Source organism: Alosa pseudoharengus, unplaced genomic scaffold (assembly GCF_046254945.1).
Source record: "Alosa pseudoharengus isolate Yale_2024_CS ecotype anadromous, Long Island Sound unplaced genomic scaffold, YU_APseudo_1.1 YU_APseudo_1.1_scf_19, whole genome shotgun sequence".
Taxonomy (NCBI): Eukaryota; Metazoa; Chordata; class Actinopteri; order Clupeiformes; family Clupeidae; genus Alosa; species Alosa pseudoharengus.
Window position 1 is genome coordinate 30,661,109 of NW_027468657.1, and position 21,589 is coordinate 30,682,697.

Here is a 21,589-nt window from a genome sequence, read left to right on the forward strand (position 1 = left end):
TATCTGAATGCACTTCCCTGATTATTTTATAAATATAAACCTGACATTGTTATCAAAATGTATACAATTTCTAAATCAATCTCTGACCTGCCAATTTCCTTTCTTTTGTGCTTCTCACGAAAGGTAAACCTCAATGCTCTCAATCAGTGAAAGCTTACTGAGGAAACTCTCAGTGGAAAAACTTGTTTACCATAGAATCTTAACAGTAATTCATATCAGAGATCATCAATCTCAAGTCACCCTTCAAGATAGAGAATGTTATTCTTCTTAAGAATGAAATGATAAAAAGATAAAAAAAAAAGTATTATCTCCCTTTTTAAAGTGGTTTAAACTGGTTTATAGAAATCTGACTCAATGAGTGACAAAATGACCTGTCGTATTCTGCTACTTTGGGCTTTTTCTGTTTGTCTCCATACAACTCTTAATGTAAACATTGTACGCAATATAAAAATGTAAAATACTTTTTAATTACAGAATACAGATTTGCATAGAGATTTGTGTAGATAAAAAATATGTTCTCTGTAGAGCTGAAGGTGTAAATGATTCTGTAACTACACGAATCAGTCTTTTTCCCAGTGATCAGAGCAATGTTTGTCCCTCAGAGGGATCCTTTCACGAGCCTTTACATGATGCCTCATGTTCTTCTGCTTCACAAACAGCCCCACGGCAATTGATAAGAGACACAGAGATAAAACGACCATGCCCAAGCCAATGAGTAGTATTAACTTGGGATTCTGACCATACTGCTCACTGGTCTCACATCGATTTGGCACAGTGGGCCGCGGGAGCGTGCTTGGCAGGCTCTTTGGAACACTGTTTAGGTGACACTGCGCCAGTGTCTCATTGACCAGCAGGTTAACCCACACTGGGGTCTGGAGTGGGGTTGGCTTCCCCCCATCGCTCACCACAATGAAGAGGTGGTGCATCCCATAGTCCTGACCCATCAGACGCTGGGCGAGTGAAATGTTGCCCGAGTGCGGGTCGATTTGGAACGGGCAGTTTTGCGCCGGCTCGCTGCCAACAAGATGGTAGGTGATGTCTGAGTTGATCCCCGAGTCGTCGTCCACAGCGTAGATGCGAGTGACCATAGAGCCGGCTGGGGTGGATGGCAGCACGGTGAGGCAGGTGAGGTTGCTGCGGGGCAGGATCACCTGGGGCCAGTTGTCGTTGACGTCTTCCACGTAAATCGTGACCTGGGCGGTGGCAGACAGCGCGGGGCTGCCCCCGTCTACCGCCACCAGGAAGAGTTCGTAATGGTCCCGCTCCTCACGGTCCAGCTGTTTCGTGCAGCGCAGCATTCCCTGGGCGTTGTCCATCACGAAAGGGCCAGTGCCGTTAAACACGCGCACCTCCATGTGCCCGTTGGCACCTTGGTCCATGTCCGTCACCCCAATTTTTCCCACAGGCGCCAAACGGGGGACGCTCTCCAGCACGAAGAAAATGAAGTGAGGTGTGAGGAAAGCGGGCACATTGTCATTCTGGTCCTGCACGTGGACAGACACAGACGCTGCCGTTTCCAGCGGTGGGGAGCCATTGTCTCGGGCCAGCACAGTCACTGAGTAAAACGCACGCTGCTCTCGGTCGAGAGAGACTGACACCGTCAGCTCACCCGTCACGCGGTCCACATGAAAAATCGGGGATGTGCTCTCGCTCAGTCTGTAAAATAGCATTCCATTTTGCTGACTGTCTGGATCAAACGCCCTGACCTGAAGAATGTTGGCCCCTGGCTTATTGTTCTCCTCCACATGTACCTGATAGTGTGTTTGACTGAACTGCGGGGCATTATCATTCACATCAACTAGCAGCACTTTGATCACCTTCCTCTGTGTCAGATGCTTGCCCTGGGTGTTTGCAATGACAACGATAACATGGTATTCAGAACGCATTTCAAAGTCAAGTGGCTTTGATGTTGAAAGGAGATAGTTACTATGAGTTTGTGGTTTTAGGGAAAATGGCACGTCTTCCTCGATGGAGAGGGTGCAGCCGCTGGGGCCGTCTCGCAGCTCTAAAAGGGCCAGGGCTGATGGTGGCACGTTCTCCTGTAACAGTATAGTCTGGTTTTCATGCTCGGCTATGAACCTGATCTCGATCACCGGCTCGGGCCCTGTCATTGGCTGCACAGATATGGTTACCTTGGAGGCGGTGGGGGAGCAGAGGGGCCCGCTCGCGAGGACTTTCAGCACAAACTCCTGCGGGCTGTCAGCCTGAACGTCATCAGCTAAGGTGATCAGTCCACTGTGTCGGTCCAGATGGAACAAGGCCATGGCCTTCTCTGAGTTCTTCCTGCTAAACGAGTAGTCTATGGCGGCATTGCGGCCTGCATCTCTGTCTGTGGCTTTCATCTGGGCAATGAATGAGCCCTTGGGGGTGTTTCCATTGATGGTCACTGAATGGGGACTGTCTGGATCAAACTCTGGGCAATTATCATTGACATCAGACACAGTAACTATCACTGTGGCACTGCTGCTGAGTGGTCTCTGACCATGGTCTGTAGCAATAACAGTCATCTGATGCTTATCCTGAATTTCATGATCCAATTCCTTTTGCAAAACAAGCACCAGAGAGGGTCCATCCTCTATCACAGAGAAGAATTCACTATCATCCTGCAAATGGTAACTTATCTCACCATTGATTCCAGAGTCCATATCCTGAGCTTCACCATCCAAGACGAAACTTGTCCCAACACTTACATCCTCTGCCACACTCAAGCGCATGGTATGCTCAGGGAAATACGGGGCATTGTCATTGATGTCTGCCACATTCAGTATGATCTCTATGACTTCTGTGATGTTCTGTGGGCCAACAACAGCATAGTGGGTTATGGTGCAATCACCATGCTGCTGAGGAGGGCACACACTCTCTCTATCTATGATCTGCTTGGTAGTATACAGGTTGCCGGTGTTTTCATGTAGACTTATGAAGTCCTCATCATGCAGCAGGTATGGGCCCAGATAGTTTCTGCTGATAGTTCCAATGTAGACACCTTCCTGCTGTTCCTCTTCGACTTGGAAACGCACTGTACTGCACATTGTTTGCTTTAAAATAACCACAAAAAGCACTTTCTACAAGGAAAGAGAAAAACAAGCACTGAAACAGGGAATCGTTTTCATGATCTTATTGATTATTACATTTATTGCAATGCCACACCTACACACTGAAGGAGCTGGACTTCAATCATAACCAGCACGTGGACCAGCCTGTAGTCGGCACTTATGTCAAGTTAACTGGCCGATGTAGGCCTAATGTGTAACCATGGTTAATACCATTGGCCTACATTTCAACTAAACTAACTAATTGCATTGCATGTAAATGTGTATTGTACAATTGCAGACATTCCTTGTATTGTTTTGGTGTAACTGTTAAACTTGCTTGCTTTTGTCTTTTAGGTCCCAGACCAGACCAGTGGTGATGACCATGTATGACATGGTGCGTGTGTGCCTGTCTGTGCACACCTGTCAACCATACATCTCTGACAATGTTGCTAGCAACATACCTACTAACATACATTCTTACAAACATGTGACCATATCTCAACATATCTGTGCACTTACCATTTAACCATACTGAGACTTATCTGAGATCTACACTGAGACATTCTGAGAACTATATTGTTGTGTGAGGACTATACTGACTAACTATATGGAACTTGTATACCTGTGAATCATATCTGTCAACCATTCATACATTTGAATCATACCTGTGATGTGACATCTGTGAAACAGCTGTGCTGTTAGACCTCTGTTTTTAGACCTGAGCTGTGCTGTGTGAAAATTAAGATTCTAACCTAAGTTCTGTCTAAAACTGATCATCCGAAGGGCTGACTCTTTTATTCTTCAGTATATCACCATCAAGTTTGACCTATTATCATTAAAGGTGCAATGTGTAAGAATTGAGCTACACGCATCAAAAGAATGAGAAGAAATAAGGGCGATGATGTCATTAAAAAAATGACAAGGTATAGTGCTGCAGAGAGATCCACCTAAATTAGCATGCTAAATTACTAGCCACAGCCCGACAGGTGTCATAATACCAGTTTCGGCCATGGGAGGCGGTATGCGGGCAACATAACCGCCAGCCAAACTGCAATACACGTGTCTCGGTTGTTACTCTAGGGTAGACCAACTCACTTTCTGGAGGTATACTGCCCCATCTTTTAGGAATGTGGAGTATGAATTGATTTGGCATGATTACACATGGCACATTTAACTGAGGCCTCTAGCTGTTGCTGCCAGTTCAGAATTAAAACTGATAAATAGATCTGTCTTAGGATAATATGATTGGCATCATCAAGTTCTGTAAGAATGCAAATTCAGTAGACATCTGGTTTCTTCCATATCATTACTGGTTAACTTTAAAATTGGTTTCAACAACTTTGATTTTTTTGAAGTCAAGCTTGCATTGGTTGTTAAAGGGACACCAGGCAAGCCTGATGCTTTTTCTCTACGAAACCCCCCCTCGCTCGGTCTGAAGCTCTTTTCCTTGTCTTTGCGTCTTCCGTCAAGGGTTTTCGCTGCTTCTTCGCCGGCTCTGCCATTATACACACGTTTGCAACAATCTCTAGCGTTTTGTTAGCCTGCCTCTGTGCTGTAAACTGATCCTGCTTCGGTCGGCGGGTAGGATACACCGAACTTGCAAGTGGGATATTCTTCCTACAGGCAGTAGGGGCGGGCGAGAGAGCCTTCATTCGCCCCGTAATGAGTCATTTAACCATATACCGACTTACGAAGATGATTAATTAACACGAAAACGTTGCCTGGTGTCACTTTAAGTGTTTATTAGTGTGTAGTCTGTTTCTGCAGTAGCCTACTGTATTAAAACAAAGAATGTTGATCAATATTGAATTAACAATTTGTACTGACTGTCATATACTCTAAGCTAACATCTAACCAAGGAAGTGGTTTTCAAGAATACTGTAAGTCTATGTAATCTGAATAATCATTCTGTATAATGTTGTACACAGCAGTTTTTTGCTTTTACATGCAATGGTAATTCCCTGGAATTACATTTTCTAGTTAATTTAGTCATACAAACATTACTGTCAAACTTGTCAAAATGTTCACTGTTAACATGCTTGTATGACTTTACTAACACGTGTTACACAAGAGTGAATAAAATACATTCCTTAACTGAGAACAATGTTTGAGTCTTACCTGTAGTAGGACAACGGTATTCATGTTATCGCAAATCCCATGGCCCAGCTGGCTACTTTAAAACATGTTAACAGGTGAGAAGCCACAATGTGCTTGCACCAGACACCACAAGACACGGAGTCTACCTTTGAATGGTCCCCGCCCTCTTCAATTCAGGTGCGTGGCCTCCACTATACAAATAGTGGTTTAGCAACGCTATAACCTACAGTGACCAATCAAAAAACAGGTTTCACATTCGTATTCCATTTCATTAACTCTTAGGTGGCTGTGCTAGAAGCAGCACAGGTGACAGCTGTCACTGGGATTTAATCTCGGAGCGACGTGTTATGTTTAATTCATAAAAAAACATCGTAAAGCATTCATTTGAAATATGTGAAATTAAGCCTATTTTGTAGCCCGTGTCAACTAGAACACCACAGATAGGATACCGCACGACCCGGTTCAATGAAGAGCTGCCGCCATCATGCGGTCACCTTGTGTAGGCCTACTTTTCATTGTGTAAGAATACTCGTCGGCCTAATAGTCTAGGTCCTGGGAAAAATGTGTATGCACTTCATTTAGCGGAGAATATCTCAACTGTTATAGACTAATATGACCCCATTGAACAACGTGGGATGTGTGCCAAAATCGCTACCCTAAAGTCCTCGCTAAAGTCCTGAAAATGACCACAATAGGTGACACTATTATCACATTATAGGTGAATGGGACTTTTTTCCCCCTTTATAGATATTCTCATAAACTTCTATCAGTTTAATCTGAATGTAATATAACTGTAGAAAGAAAACAAGCATTTGATTAATAAAGACATTTTATTTCCAACCTTGCTATTATCATTGGAACGTTAACTTAAAGCAAAACATACAGAACAACAGGTTTATTCCGTGTTGCAAGGTAAAACTTTCAACTTTTTCTCAACAGAGTCCAGGTATGGGGATTATAATGAGAACTCATTCAGTGATAGGATTTTTACAACTATTGCCTTCCTTACATTTGCAGTAGGCTACTTGCAGCAATGGATACCAGCTACCCGACAGGGACAGCCATTCTTGTGTGCACACTTGCCACACGAGCAGGGATCTGGCAAACCTTCAGGTTTTGAGATTACAATCTCAGGGACTAATAAACTCCACTTTCTTACAAAACCAAGCATCTGCATTTAAGATCGAGGTGGCGTATGTAAATGATGCTTGGACCCAAAGCTGCTGTTGATAATAGGCTCTTTAGGCCTACAGTATGTTTTCTGTAGGTGCAAGCGGTCCTCTCAAAGTCCATCTTAAGGGCATGACTATCAAACACAGCAATGCGCAGGTCGTCAAATGTCTCCTTGTCTGTTGATGGTTTGAGACATTTGACCAAGAATGTTTCCGCCATTTGTATTGCACTCTTTGTTAGATGTGGACAGTAAAGTTGAGGATCAGAGACGAGTTGTCAGGTTTGCGGACAGTGTTCAGAGCTGCAAGTTTGGTTGATATTTTGCTGGTTGTATCGCACCCAGTCAGTGCAGTGCTGGGAGACACTGTATGAGCTCGTCTGCGCTATGCAGATATCATGAAGTGGTAATATTGATCTGTTCACTCCTGAGTTGCGGATGAGCCAGAGCTCTTGGAGGCCAAGATTTCTCCAAATGACTGTTGCGTGGTATAATAGGCACACAAAGACATCTGTATCACCTGATGACCGTGTCAATTGCGCTGGTCTTAAATCTCTCGCTTCGTCGCTCAGCTGGATCATTAATAGGTCTCTGCTGAGATGGCTCAGATTGTTCTAATGGTTGGGTTGTGCAATCAGCCGTAGCCATATCCCTTTGTAATGTTCTGTAGCAGGATTTGGTGTGGTATTTTATGATATCTTGCTCTTGCACTGTCAGTTGAAGAACCCTAGCAGTTCGAGTGTCATTAATCTTTGTTTGTTTGGCAAGCGAAACAATAACACCCCTGCCAATTTCACCACTAGAGAGGTACTCAGATTGCTTCTTCTTCTGGCATAGGATGCACTCGTTAAGATTGATATACTACTGTTAGGTTGCTCAAAAAAGCTAGATTTTTTTTTACCATAAAACATTTCCCACTTCAAACAAAAGTTGCCTTACTTTCTATTTTTAACCCCCATAATCCACAGATACTGTAAATTGAAATGAATTAATTAAAGCCTATCTTACCATGTTTCCTGCTGTCGCCTAGTCAATGAAGTATTAGCTATGTGACACTGGATGGATAAGTCGTTCTCTCTCTCACTCTCTCCAGATCATTTGATATTTTGTAAAATAAGGTTTCAAATATGAGTAATTGGTATGTACCAACTTATCTATTATTTGGGAGGAATAACTTCATGACATGAAGAAACTGTAACTTCATCAACTTGTCTGAGACTATGTGATCACAAGTTGTGATGACATTTCCCCCATTTTGCAAAATAAAAGAAAACACTAGCAGCTAGTTAGCTAACAAACTGTAGTTAGCTAGCTACAATACACACCAAATTAAATATAAAACTGATACAAATTCATTATAATTATTTAAATACACAAAATTACAATTCATGGCCCCAGCTGTGGCGCAACTGGCTGGGGCACCTGCACAGTAGGCTACACCGGCGACCCGGGTTCGATTCCCGCCCCGTGGTCCTTTCCGGATCCCACCCCAACTCTCTCTCCCATTCACTTCCTGTCACTCTCCACTGTCCTATAATTAAAGGCATAAAAAGCCCAAAAAATATACTTAAATATAAATTAAAAAATACAACTCATATGATAATGACACGTAATATGTGTACACAGCAACACAAAGAATAAAGATTGCCTTACTTGATCTCACAAGTCATCTTGCTTGACAGCCATGTGCTCTGCTATGATCTAAGGTCACTATGGCTGCCAAGTAAACTTTTGTTGAAAAAAAAAAGTTGTGGTGATGACAGCAATATTTAGAACAGATAGGAAATGTAAGCTTTTAAAGTTTAGGTTAATAAATAACTGGCAATTCTTGTTTGTTGCTAGTTGTAGGCTATGCAATTGGTTAACTGTTTTTAGCCATTTTCTTTATATATCAAATCAGAATGCTTACACTCTTCTATGACCTTACAATCATGGTCATGGTTGTGAACATTGTGATCACCTCAGAAAATCTATAGCTTCAAGGGTTTATATGTAGCCTACGCATATTTAATGAGATATTGGCTAATTTGCATATTTTATTTTATTTTTAAGACAAAGTGTAATACAAAAAGTATTTTTCTTAATATGAAGATTAAACTGGTAGAAGTTTATGAAAATATCTATTAAGGGAAAAAAAGTCCCATTCACATATAATGTGATAATAGTGTCACCTATTGTGGTCATTTTCAGGACTTTCGTCCTGGGTGGCACACATCCCACGTTGTTCAATGGGGTCATATTAGTCTAGTTGAGATATTCTCCGCTAAATGAAGTGCATACAAATCTTTACCAGGACCTCTACTATAACACATTAGCCCACACAGTTGTCATTTATGCTGCAATGGTTTCCAGAGTCTGAATATCAGCAATTTGTCATGAAGCAAAGTAGCCTAGCCTAGACTACAGTTACGATGAAAATAGAATCAGAGAATTCAGTCAAAATGTGCGAACACATTATCTTTTTTTTAATTTTCTCCTTCTGTGAATGATGTGTAGAAATTGCAATATCTTAGTTCACTGAACTGTTCAGAGTAAAACACTTAAGAAATGGGTGTCACTGATCCGAATGGTGTCTAGGGCATACGTTTACTCGCTCTCTCACACCCAAGACCCCGTTAGATTTGCGTCACTTTCTATATTAGTGGAATGTTCCGATTTCGCTACGAGGGAAAGTTTGGTCGCCCTCCCCCAATGCACAAGGGAAACCACAAAAGCTGTATTGAACGTTCATTGGACGTTACTGAGGCGCCTTCCATCGCAGGCGGAGCGCCCGAATAAATGGGGGAGTTGAACGTCCAAGTAAGCAGTTTCTCAGTCCACTCTACTTTTGACCTCTGTCTAACCAAGCAAGTATACAAGGATGTCGGGCCAAACATTCACAGGTGAGTAATTGATCATTAGGCATAATGTCAGCAGCTCATGATACCACCTATTTGCAAAATTATGATTTGCTGCATACATAGGCTATGCCAAATATTCCAGTATTCACTGTTTTGTGCGATTATTTTTTAGAAGACTTGGATATGGAATTGGGGGATTTGCTTCAAGAATTCAACGATGTTGCTGAACAACTGAGGGTCCCGGCGCAAAGTACCCCATACGCGTATGGTCACCTTCTTAATGAAGCAAAGCGACGTACTGGACTTAATGATGGTGTGAGCGATAGCGGCATAGATGATTCCGACTACAGTGAGTTATTTTCATATTGTTATCTGTAAGTGATTGCTGAGGTGGTAGAATTCAGAGTCACGTCTGACCTCATAAATTCTTCCTTAAACATGTAAAACAAACAAACAAACAAACAAACAAGAGCACTGCCTCAGTGTTTTGGTTTAGTCATCAGGGACCATGAAGCTGGCTACTTTCTACTTTTGTGTGTGACATTTAATCTGCTGGCTATACACAATGTAACACTTCACTTACATTAACATTGAACAGTGTCTACAATGCAATACTTGTGTGTCATATCATGAAAAAGCTAATTTCAGTTAAATGTGATTCAGTGACCTCGTTGACATCACTCTAAATGAATCCTCCCCAATACCAGGCAGAAATCAAACTCCAACACAGAGAATAAAATCTCTTCATCAACTGCTCTCTGACCACAAACCAAAAGTGTCTACAGATTACAGATCAAAATGACAAACTTCACACTCTGAATGAGTTGTATAACTCTGGTGTACTCTCCCCAGGCAGTGAACCGTCTCTTGGAAACAGCTTGAACACCAGCGAGGAGGAGTTGAACACTGCAGGAATGACGGCGGCACCTAAAGGTATTACCATAACATCTCTATCCAGATAGCCATCACATTTACACAACAATGCCAGAGGGTGGGTTGCCCCCAATTCCAACTATTTTTGACCCGGGGTTGGTTGGGTACTCAGTCACCCTATTTCGTCTTATCTGCACTCGATTTAAGGTTGGTATAATTGCTATACCACACTTTTTTTATTTCATTTTTTTGCTTGCCTTGTTGTGTTGTATGTGTGTATGTGAATGTGCGTGTGTGTGTGTGTGTGTGTGTGTGTGTGTGTGTGTGTGTGTGTGTGTCTGTGTGTGTGTGTGTGTGTGTGTGTGTGTGTGTGTGTGTGTGGGTGGGGGGGCTTCAGTGTAGAAATGTGAATTTGAGGAGCATCATTTCATTTAAATGCATGAATCTTATCAATAATACAAGACCCTGTAGACAAGAGCCCAGAGAATGGAAACAGCACAAAGCTTGCTGTCTAGCTCACATGCGCCACTGATGGACCTACCCTTTCAATAGGATCCTTGGCCTGGTGCATGGCGAGGTGGGCCGCAGGCGTGACTGCCTCACGGGATTATGGGCTGTTTATGATACAATGTGACAAAGCCAGTTGAATGTGTGGCCACGAATGTATCTCATCCTTTCTATCACACACAAAAGAATGTATTGAGGGGGGGGGGGATTTAGATGTTACTACCCTTTCCCTCCCGTCCTGAACCCCCCCTTCTCAATCCCCTTATGTAATTTCAATTGGAAGATCGCGTTTCTTATGGGCGACTCGGTATGTTCCAGAGGAAATGCCAGTGCTCTGAGCGCTGCCTCTGTGCAGCTGGGAGCGCTGCTGCTGTGCACTCACATTCTTTCCTCTCCCTCCTCCCTCTCTGCAGCCAAACTCGGGGACACAGGGGACCTTCAGAGCTTCATCGACAACTTGGACCGTGAACTTGCAGGTATGTAGAAAACCCCTGACTTATTTTGCCGCTAGTAGAAAAACCCTGAGTAGAAAGATCAGTCATCATCACAACTTGTCACCGTTTAGACCACCCTCAACCAATAACATCAGAGTAGAGTATCAGCTGCAAGGTGACATCATTGGTGGGCTTTTCAAGTTGCTGAAGCCACATTCCTGTGCGGCATACCAATAGAGACAGTGATTTTTTTTTCCAAATGGCCTTCCACTGAGCAGCTTGTGTTATCTGTGGGTGTACAGATAAGTGCGGCTCGTGAATCATAACTCCCCCAACATCTGCGCTCCCTGCCATGCACATGCAAATCCTAACTGCTCTCCTCCGCTAAGCTGTCACAACTTTTATCTCCTTGACAGAGATGTGAGCGGGAAAAGGGGTCCACGTGACTGGCAGTGTAACAAGCCCGAAGTTCAATAGAGACAAAGCGAACTGGAGTGCGACAAGTCGACATCCTCGCTCGCTGCTGCGACACGTCCCGATCTCCACCCCCCACTCCCCCTTTACAAGAGGTTAACCTCAGGGCCACAAAGAAAATCATGTGGGCGAGGGCTCTGTCGGGAACGGTGGCCGGACTACATCATCTTCACCCTTTGACAAGGAAGTGTGACATTCTTTTAAATGTCTTTTAATTAAGACTCCCGCTTTAATGGTGGGTCATGAAAAGACCCCATGCTGTGGTCTAATTAGTAAGAGCAATTGGAATCAGACCAGCCTGCGGTGTCCCCAGTAAAAAATGGCTTTTACATTACAGTGTCCATTCAAAATATTTTTTTACTAACCCTTCTTCAGATCTCCCCCTATTTATATACTTTTCTTATAAGAAACCGGCTATTGAATTTTAATTTGATGTAACATTTTATACTTTGTGAAATATGATGGAATATGGTTTATGAAGGTGTTGTACAGAAGTCCTATGTCATATAATGGTGTATAATTTGTTTCCTCTGTTGTGGAGGTTGTGTCATGTTTGAATCATCACAAACATATTTAACTGGATTACATTAAACTGATGAATGTACAGACCAATAAAGCTTTTTATCTATGCATTCAGCTGTCATATGTTTTTTTTTTATCTATGCATTCCGCCGTCATCTTTTTATATCTATGTTAAGTCATGTTCTCTAGCCTACTGGACTGTTTACAGTATGAGGCCTGCCTTCTATTTCCTTCATCGCCGTGCTTTGATTATGTGTTACTGAGCGTTTCTGAGAGCACACAAGGAAATCAACAAAGACAAAGACCCTAGTTTGTGGATGCCTTCGACAGGATGTGCGTCAACCGTGCCGAGTGCAAAACAATAGAGAGCATTTTTGTCTGTGTCTGCCCAAGAGTCAGGGGCTATTTGAGGAGTCATGGGGGCACTTGCTTGCCCTCTGAAAGCCCATGTTTTAGAGTGGGATGAAATACTGCCTGGAATGTCCCACAGCTACGCCAACAGAAGAGTACAGAGAACAAGACCATAGCAGAGCCATTTGCCAATTTATGAAGAAAGATGTGCCTTTTTAGCTCGTTTAGGCTACATTATGTCACAAGGCAGATATTGAACATTATGTAACAGCAAGGCCAACAATGGCACTTCTCATCACAAAGAGTAGTGCTAAAATTGGGTTGTGAGATCAGAGGATAGCTAAAACCTGTGACAGTTATGAAGAAATCAGTTCCTAAGAGTCTTGTGGTTTTAGTTGTGATTCACTCACACAACTGCATGTGACACTGGGTATCACACACAAACAGACAAGATTGCAGAATCTTGAGTTATTTTTGGTAAACATGAGCAAGAGGGGCTAAAATGTCTCTGCTGACGTTGCGTCTCCTCTTTCGACCTTTGCCTTAGGGTAGGGCTAGGAGTAGGAGAGCGCAGGTTAATTTGTAATGTCTCTGAGTAATCCTTCAAACCGTTAATAGAATCCTTTTCTTGAATGGTAATGAAATACTAAAGTCAGGCCCTGCTCCATCTAGCTCAATTAGTCAACCACAGGCTGTCAAAACCTCATATCATCTGCAGGCAATGTTTGACACATTAAGGATCTCCGTGGTGATAAAGAATCTCAACTAGGCTAGAGACACCAAAGCACAACTTGATGAAACGATCCATGTGCAACATTCTGAAAGATTTAAAAGCCCCACTACTCAATGTGGCGTTGTTGTTGTTGTTGTTGATATTAAACTACAGGTGTGTGTCAGTGTCAAATTTGCAGGTGTGGGGGTGAACAGATTTGAGAGAGTGAAAAATAGGCCACAGGATCTGCTGTTGGGGATAATAAATACAAGGACAGCTACTGAATGTTCTTCACACGTGATGACAAAAAGCTACTTTTTGGTAAGGGAAAAACAATGCAACAGTGATCCATTTGTGAAACAATGCAACAGTGATACTCTGGGTTCCTCTGTTACGCAATACCGCCTTGGATCTAAAAGGGGGGGAAGAGAGGGCTCATTATTCAGTATTTAGTGTGAGCATCCTGTCCTTAGTTTGTTTAAAGACACTGTGTTCTGGCCATTCTCCTTAGCGTCCTCCTCAAGGAGTTGGCTTTGAACTTGGCACTTGACTCTGCTGGCCACAGACTGACCTCTGTCCACGGTAGCTGGGTAGGGAGAGCCAAAGAGTGGGGGTGGACGCAGCACTCAGGCCACAGCTGTTTAGGAATCCGAAACTTTCTTGGCTTCTGGGTTTGGGGACTTTCCTTTTATGGCAAAGTTTTGGAACGCATTTGCACAGAGAGGGTGTGAAAGCTACAAAACAGGAAGTTCCAGCAATTTCTGAAAAATACTAAAATAGAAAGAAAAAGCACTGCAGTGGCCATTGTCTCGGTTATAACATGACACATTATGTGTTCACGGAATTGACACTTTTTTATTCTCAACTAGATTCTAGATGTCTTCTTCTCAAATATTAATAATCTATGTGATGTTTTGTGTATGTGTGTATAACAACACACTGTGGACAGTATTTGATATGACAACACTTTTGCAGGGCTGTAATTCATAAATAGTTGAAAAGTTCCGCATCACCTTGAATCAGGCCTGCTGTGTCCTAGCAGCCATGCCCTGCTTAATTAGCATGTGCGGCTGGAGTGAGGATGGAGGGCTTGTGAGAGCAGACGGGGGTCGGGGCCTGGTGCCTCGTCTAGTGTATCTGCATGACAGAAACAGCTCGCAGGGATGAGTGGCTATCAATTTGAACATGAATGGAGGCACGTCTGCTTCAACTCCATTCATATGAAAATACACAGTTCTTCTTCTTTGTTTTTTTTCTAGACAGGATTTAAGCATGCTGTTTTGTTTCAATGGTACGTATGGCAGAAAAACAAAACAAAACAAAACAAAAAAGCAGTTGCTATGGCTTCACCCTGTTCACCCAATTAAGCACAAAAATGTAAATTGTTTTTGATTGCCGTATGGCCCATCTTGGGATTGGAAAACAAAGACAACACCAAAGCGGCGGGAGAGGAAGCCCTGTTGGGTGGATCGTTAAGAGACGAGCACAGCGCGCTTCATGCCGGCTCATGTTGTCTGTTTAATGGAGGAGACCGAGCAGTGTGGTGCCCTTGGGAGCGTACGCGAGTGCACACGCGTGCCCAGCTAGCGGCTTCTGTGCGAGGAGCTGTGAGAGCAGGAGCGAGAGAGGGAGGGAGACCAGCCACCTCCTAATGAAGGCAGCAGAGCGCTGACGTTACGTAACCGAAAGGAACCCACAGTTCCAGGGAGTTGTTTTTGTTGGAGGTTTGTCAGGCATCTACATTGGACGGCTGGTGCAAAGAAAATAAACCTACTGGGCCCAGGGGTTCCGCCACCATCTGAAATGAATGAACTTTTTCCCCCTCTCGGTCAACCAGTTTGTTTGTTTTTTTAAATATATCTAAAGGTGGCAACGGCAACCACAGTTAGGTTGCTAAGTTAGATCTGTCTTCCATGACTGAACTTGCCGTCAGGCTATTTTTCATTCCAGAGCGCACTGGGAGGAACAGGAAATGCACAGAGTTCTTTAGCGAGAATGGTTACTTCAGAGGTATTTGAATTCCACTGTGTGGCGACTGGAATTTTTAGCTCTTTTTTCCTTAGAGGCTCAGAGACATTGTTTATTGCTAGTTTACCCTTTGCCACCTCCTTTGCAGTATGTGTAGGGCCATTTCCACCACGTTGTTAATCAGTGCTCAGGAAACGTCACCTGAGAGGGAATTACAAACAAAACTTCAAATCATGTCAGACCCGACACATGACTGAATGTGTTATTTTTCTCACATGACCAAAATAACTCGACAAAATAACTTGACAACTACCAACCAGCAAAACAACAACAACAAGCAAAAACAAAACAAAGCAAAACATGAACTAAAAAGTAACTACCAGAAAGACAACCCTAAAATAAAAAAGGATAACAAAAAGGCTTCATTAAATATATATAGAAATATTTGAAGTGTTTTCTGCACCCAGTTACCAAATACATATCTTCCTCAGTCTATTAAAATACAGAATATCATAGAGTTAATCTTTGCCAGACTCTTAGACCTTTCTGCTTCAGCAGGCTGTATAGGGCATGAATGACTGCCATCTGATGGTCGGACTCTTGCAACTGATGCAACTGTATTACGGAGTTCCCGCATGAGAGATGAATGCCTGCATGACAAAGCCCACATCAATGTCTCAGGAATGTGAACATGCCTAATATTTTCCATAAGTAACAATGTCAATTATAGTTATTCATGATTAGACTCATAATGCCCTCATGATTATGATGTACATTCCAGTGAGCACACTATCTCAAAGGTCATCCATTTTCAAATGATTTTAAAATATATTTTTTGATCACCTTTTGTTGTGATATTCTATTCCAGGGCAAACCCAATGTTTTTAACCCGGATCTCAACCAATCCACCTGTTGCCTGGAGAGGACTCCCCAGGAATTTCCATTGAACTGCCACTGAACCAGCTGATTCACACAGGCAGTCTGTGACAGACAATGGAATGACGCTCCATTGTGAAACATGCTCCCACGGGGAGGGTGGGGGGTGAATGATGAGTGTTCCCCGGCGCCTGTGATATGCTGCTTGATCTCCGCTGGTCCAGGCATCGGCTGGAGGTCTTTAATGGTCTCCCTATATTTCGTCTACTGCTGCACAGGAGCCACATTGTCTGTGGTTCCTTTCCCCCGTTGCTCCCGGCGGCCATCTCCAGCGGTTGCGCAACCCCGCTCTGCCCTCTGCTGCGGCGGTGGACTCCGTTGTTCTTGTCACGGCCCTCTGAGCAATAGTCGGAGCCAAAGAGTCGGCTTTATGGCTCATTTGAGAGATAGGGAGAGAAAGGGTTAGGGCGAGACCTGCATCTGGGGTCGTTATCAGCCGTACATAAAGTTAATAAAGGTTCAGCCATGTCATTAGCTTGGGCCCGGATCGGAATCACTTTAAAACGCCTGAGCGCATGCTTGCTGGCCCTGCCTTTAATGTGCCCTGAAGATTTGCTGCCCACAGTAATTAGTACATATCACTGATAGGCCTCCTAAATGGACACGTGCCTGCTTTGAGAGGCAGACTGAATCGTACCTAATAACTTGTAATGTAATTGGGGGTTTATCTGGTAGCGCAGATGATTAGGGGGTGCTGGGTATTCACAGCACCCCCCCCCCCTTCCTGGTCTCAGTACAGTCTTGTAGCTTCTCGCAGCCATCCATCATGGAGATTGGATCATTATAGTACCAGTCACAGCAGCAGCTGGGACCTCTGGCCCTCAGAAAGGAAGCTTTCCAGTCGCCGCTCCACAGCCCTGTCCAATTAATGTCCTTGTTCCTTTATCATGATAAAAAGATAAACAACTCCCTTATAATGCTACAACAGTATTAGCAAATGATGTATAAGCAGCCTGCATCTTGCAAGCAGCAAAAACCCCATGTCCAGTACAGCAGATGTGGTGGTATATATGTAGGACCAACTTTTACATACGCCTGTAGGGTATGAAGCCTCAGGGAACCGATTAGATAAGGATTTCAGAGATGTTCGTAGTGCTCTATGTAGCCATCAGAGGTCAATTATTCCTGCCGGCTTCAATAAGGAGATGGAAACTGAATATATTCCTTTTCTTACTCGCATCGCAACAACCATGCAGCTGCAGGAAGCTGTGTGTGTGTGTGTGTGTGTGCACATGCACGTGCCCTCTGAGAGCGGAACTAGGCCATATGTGCAGTACAAAGTCTGCAGAAAAATGCTACTTGCGATGTTTCCTGTTTTTCAAAGACCCACAATGAAATGCTGTGTGTAAAGATGTATAGATATTTTTTATTTTTGTATATGTTTCTTATGTGCACAATTATAAATACATTCTATGGACATAACATAGATATATTCATAACAGGGCTTCTTATAAAACTGTTCTGTACAGTGATTACTGAGAATGATTAACCTCAGACATATAACTAAAAAGCATTTGGAGTCTTTATTGATCTTTCACATATTTTTCTTTTTTTTTAACAAAGATTTTCAGAACACCTAAATGAGATGATTCAAACAGCCCAGCGTCTTGTGACCTAAACGTTCAGCCTAAAAAAACCACCAACATTTGTGTGAAAGTGAAGAGTGGATCCCCATGTGGAAACAGAGACTTCCACCACTGCCCGTTCATTCGTTGCCTGGACTAGCTAAGCGGTCAAATGATCCCCCACAATTCCAACTTCAAACTTCAGAAATTGAATGCACTGACAGCACAGCCAATCAATGTGGTTACATGCAAACAAACTCTAAACCGTGTACTCTGATCGAACTTTGCACTCCAATTTTATGTAATCGGTGAAGATAATCTGGAGTATTTGATTAAAGATCTGATTAAATCTGTCACATCCCTCACATTGTGGCGGAACAGAATATTTTGTTAGAATGTTCATAGTTTCCTTTCTTGAAAAAAGAAGAAAAGTTGTGTCACATACAAATAATATTGTGAACGTGGATAAAATGCCACCATTTCAACTGTGACCTATAATCGACCAAACATGCTATTCAGACAACATAATTGGCTTCACTATGTGTATGAACTCACCAAATACCAGCCTAACAGTGGTTCTGCTAGGATGAGTGTGTGGGTGTGCGTATAGCACCCAGCTCCCAACTGACTGGCTTGCCAAATGTACCGGATCACATCTACATTCTGCCTTCAGCCCCAGTGGGTGGCACAATGATATTTGGCACGCAATCTGACTCCTGCATGGTCAACCCTAAAAGCACAAATGATGTGTAGTACTGGCATTCCATCCTGATCCTCTCTCCCCCGAGCAGAGTAGGTCTAATTGATATGCACCATATTAATGAAAAAATCTTGTAATAAAACTACTTTACCTTTACCAAAATAGTGGAGTCTCTAAATACTAATAGGAAGAATTACTAATAACAAAAATGTGTGTTATTGTGGTGGAAGGTGCTCTCTCTTTCCTCCTGTCTTTTGATTACTAATGGACCCATGTAGTCCCAGCCAGCTATAAAGGCCCAAGCCTCCTCAGAGCCAGTGACTACTCATTACCCACTTGGCCGATATAGACAAATTTGCACCCCGCAAGACGGCTGATGACTTGAAATGGAGGATGCAGGCATTTTTGTGGATTTGCGAGCGCCGCGTCCACCCCTCATTGAGCAGGACGCGCTGGACCCGTTGATGACTGAGTGCTTCTCCTGCTCGGCCTAATCAAAGCCAATGGCTCGGCGTGTCTATTTGGCACAACATTAGGCTTTATCTGCATTAGGCGCTACGCGCGCATGTGGTTTCCTGTCTGTTGCTCAGTCGCTGCGGTGACAAACGGTTGCAGGTGGCTGTGGTGGCGCTGGGAAGAGACCTGCTGAATTCTTACGACAACAGCGCTGTTCGCTGGATGATTTGGAGTACTTTTCTTTTTTTACAGACGATCAGCAGGTGACCTTGTTAAGCAAACTTCACACACTATTAATAGTAGAACCGAGCAAAGATTTAGGTGGACTGTGTCACTTAAGCCTGTGGCTGCTGAGTCAGACCAGGAGGGGTTGATTAGAGAGAGCAGAACAATTACAAGGCCCCTTGCTGGACAATATGAAGGCAAAGGTTTCCGTCTCCACCTCCTGTGATGTTTCTCTGAGGCAATAGTAAGAGCTGAGTGTTTTTCTCTCATATCCCAACCAAACATCCAAACCCAGCACTCATACCTGGTGAAATATGAAGAGACAGTTCTACCATGAAGTGGGTGTGTGTGCTACTGAAATCCCTCTTGACTGTTGAATCATTCTTCTTGATTTCCTGTTGGTAATTCTATCTGCACTCACAGAAGTGTCTGCCTCTGTTTCTCCCCAGGCCATGTGACTAAGGAAGGCAGAGTTTGTGGTACAAAATATTGTCCTTGTGGGGAAGAGGACTGAAAGCTCACTAATAATTCCATTAAAATGGCAACTCAAGTTGAACAAATCAGTATTTGACATACTTCTGAGAGGAAAGGAAAAAAGCTTGCGTGAAGAAAGAAGTATTTTATGAAACCTTCTTTTCTCCAGTTTTATGGTTTTAATTTGGCACATGGCACAATAAGCATGTATACATCTGGTATACATAAATAAATACTAAATATATTTTTTACATAAATATATACATAGAGCTTTTAAAAAGATGTCTGCCGTTGTCTCAGCGGATGGACATAGGAGTTCAAATAGCACAAACACTAAATGACAGCTCTTTCGTCAGAACATTGATGCATTCAATCTGATTTCTGTGCTCATTTGCTGAATCAGGTCCCTGGAGTTAAATCTTCATAAAAGCCCTATACATATATGAATGTTTCCCATATTTATATATATATATAGATATAGATAGAAAGAAACACACGTCTGCTCTGATTGAAGTTTAGTCAGTGCAGACAGGCCACTGTCCCCCTTTTTGGGCAGAACTCTTACAAAGTCAATGGATCATGTCAGTTAGTTTGAATCTTTAGCTATTTTTCCTCTTACACATAAAATAATAGATTTATTTTGTAATAAATCTGTTTTGTAATTTTGTAATAAATCTGTTTTAAGCAAAATTAGACATATATAACATTTTTTTTAAAAGAACAAAAGTGCTATTTCGCAAAGACAGACAACCAGAGACGCAGCTGAAACACTACTTGTGGTGAACCAAATCAACATGATAAACAAGCCCCCCCACCCGTCCCTCCCTCACAACACAAACACTCAACAAACTAAAAGAGGACACGCACACGCACACACACACCTGCATGTACACAGCCATATGAGTTTACACACACACACACACGCAAATGCACAAACTCACGCAAATGCACACACACACACACACACACACACACACACACACACATGCACGCACACACACACACACACACACACACACACACACACACACACACACACACACACACAAATACACACACAGAGTATCCTCATTTTCAAAAAACTGACATGTCCAGATGCTCCCTTATTGTGCACACAAACACACATGTGCCCGGAGCATTATGTGTAAGTGTGCGGTGTGTGGCGCTCAGAGATAGAGATCGTTTTGATGTAAAAGATGTATTTTTCTCCCTTAACGAAACAATCACAGTAACATAGTATGATCTGCACAGTCTCCTCTGTTGGTGCAGTCTATTCCAGACGAACACTTAATCCTGGATTTAAAAAAGATAAGAAAACGTATGTGGTTGTTTCCAGGGTAAGCAACTGAAAAAAAAAACAGTTGCTTGGTGCTGATTCAATCCTATATGCATTTTCTACATCTGCGTTTCCTCTTGTTTGTCAATCCAATCATTCAGAACAACACACTACGTGCTCCTTCAGGGAAAAATAGAAATAGAGAAAAAAAAAACAAGCTCTCTGTAAGGCATTGAAAAAATTAAATCAAGCAACACAAATATTATGCAGATATCTTAGAGGCCATAGTTTATGATAACAGTTTCCCACAGACTAAAATGGGAAATAAAAAGCACTTTTCTTTCTTTTTTTGTTATTTATTCAAGAAAAAAATGTTGATATCTCCCCAGTCTGCTTAAAAAGGCTTCTTTTTAAAATGATTCTTAGAAAAAAATACTGCTGAAAGGCCCGACCCTTCCACAAGGGCAGGGAGAAAGCAGTTCTGTTTTGGCAGGTCTGCACAACTTGACATCCAGAAAGAGCTTCTTTGACTCTCCCCTCTGTAAAAGTCTATTTAAAACGCTTTATTCCTCTTTCAATTCCCCTTCTCCTGCTTCCATGATGCTTATAAAACCACCACAGCCCCGGCCTTCCTTCCACCATCCCCTCCCCCCCACCCTCCCCTCCCCTCCCCCCACCCCTGGCCCTAGGCTCCTGCTCGGCTCCTTAAAGCTATACGCGGGTAGTGGAGTGTGAGTGGGGCAGGCCGGTGGAGTTGAAGCCGGCCGTGAAGGTGTTGTACGGGTGCAGGTTGGGCATGCCCACCAGCGAGTTGGGGATCATGGTGATGGTGTTGGGCGTCATGAGCGGGATGTCGTCCGGCGAGCGGCGCAGCGTCAGCGTGTAGTCGGGCAGCGAGGCCAGCCGCAGCGGGTCGCCCACCCCGACGCCGCCCCCGCCGATGCCCGGCGGTGGCATGCTGGCCTCGCACTCGTGG

General features: G+C 43.2%; 3 protein-coding genes across 11 annotated transcripts in view; 1 reads left to right on the forward strand and 2 right to left on the reverse strand.

Annotated features, from left to right (window-relative positions):
* Positions 1-445: 445 nt before the first annotated feature.
* pcdh20l (protocadherin 20-like) lies at positions 446-5,229 on the reverse strand. Its single transcript, XM_076293000.1, has 2 exons — positions 5,151-5,229; positions 446-3,062 (listed from the first exon to the last, which is right to left on the reverse strand). Exons 1-2 carry the CDS (start codon positions 5,172-5,174, stop codon positions 561-563), a joined length of 2,526 nt encoding a protein of 841 aa, XP_076149115.1. The 5' UTR covers positions 5,175-5,229; the 3' UTR covers positions 446-560.
* Positions 5,230-9,043: 3,814 nt separating this feature from the next.
* Positions 9,044-12,060, forward strand: LOC143132677 (regulator of cell cycle RGCC). 2 transcript variants are annotated; one of them, XM_076292344.1, is made up of 5 exons: positions 9,044-9,182; positions 9,313-9,489; positions 9,993-10,073; positions 10,934-10,996; positions 11,371-12,060. In XM_076292344.1, exons 1-5 carry the CDS (start codon positions 9,161-9,163, stop codon positions 11,376-11,378), a joined length of 351 nt encoding a protein of 116 aa, XP_076148459.1. In that variant the 5' UTR covers positions 9,044-9,160; the 3' UTR covers positions 11,379-12,060. The 2 variants fall into 2 exon arrangements, with proteins under 2 accessions (XP_076148459.1, XP_076148460.1); XM_076292345.1 differs by having other exon boundaries at positions 9,072-9,182; positions 9,316-9,489.
* Positions 12,061-21,324: 9,264 nt separating this feature from the next.
* The window catches only part of nlgn3a (neuroligin 3a), an 80,419-nt gene continuing 80,154 nt past the window's right edge, over positions 21,325-21,589 (reverse strand). For all 8 annotated transcript variants that reach the window (XM_076293008.1, XM_076293009.1, XM_076293006.1 and 5 more), the window contains one exon: positions 21,325-21,589. This exon is cut by the window's right edge and continues 648 nt beyond it. In XM_076293008.1, the coding sequence (XP_076149123.1) occupies positions 21,325-21,589 (265 nt within the window).

Excerpts from the sequence above, each read along its gene's own strand:
- pcdh20l (XM_076293000.1), bottom strand. The coding sequence starts at position 5,174 with ATGAATACCGTTGTCCTACTACAG. Across the intron at positions 3,063-5,150 it reads ATACCGTTGTCCTACTACAG|AAAGTGCTTTTTGTGGTTAT; the intron begins GTAAGACTCAAA and ends CTTTCCTTGTAG.
- LOC143132677 (XM_076292344.1), top strand. The coding sequence starts at position 9,161 with ATGTCGGGCCAAACATTCACAG. Across the intron at positions 9,490-9,992 it reads CATAGATGATTCCGACTACA|GCAGTGAACCGTCTCTTGGA; the intron begins GTGAGTTATTTT and ends TACTCTCCCCAG. Across the intron at positions 10,074-10,933 it reads AATGACGGCGGCACCTAAAG|CCAAACTCGGGGACACAGGG; the intron begins GTATTACCATAA and ends CCCTCTCTGCAG.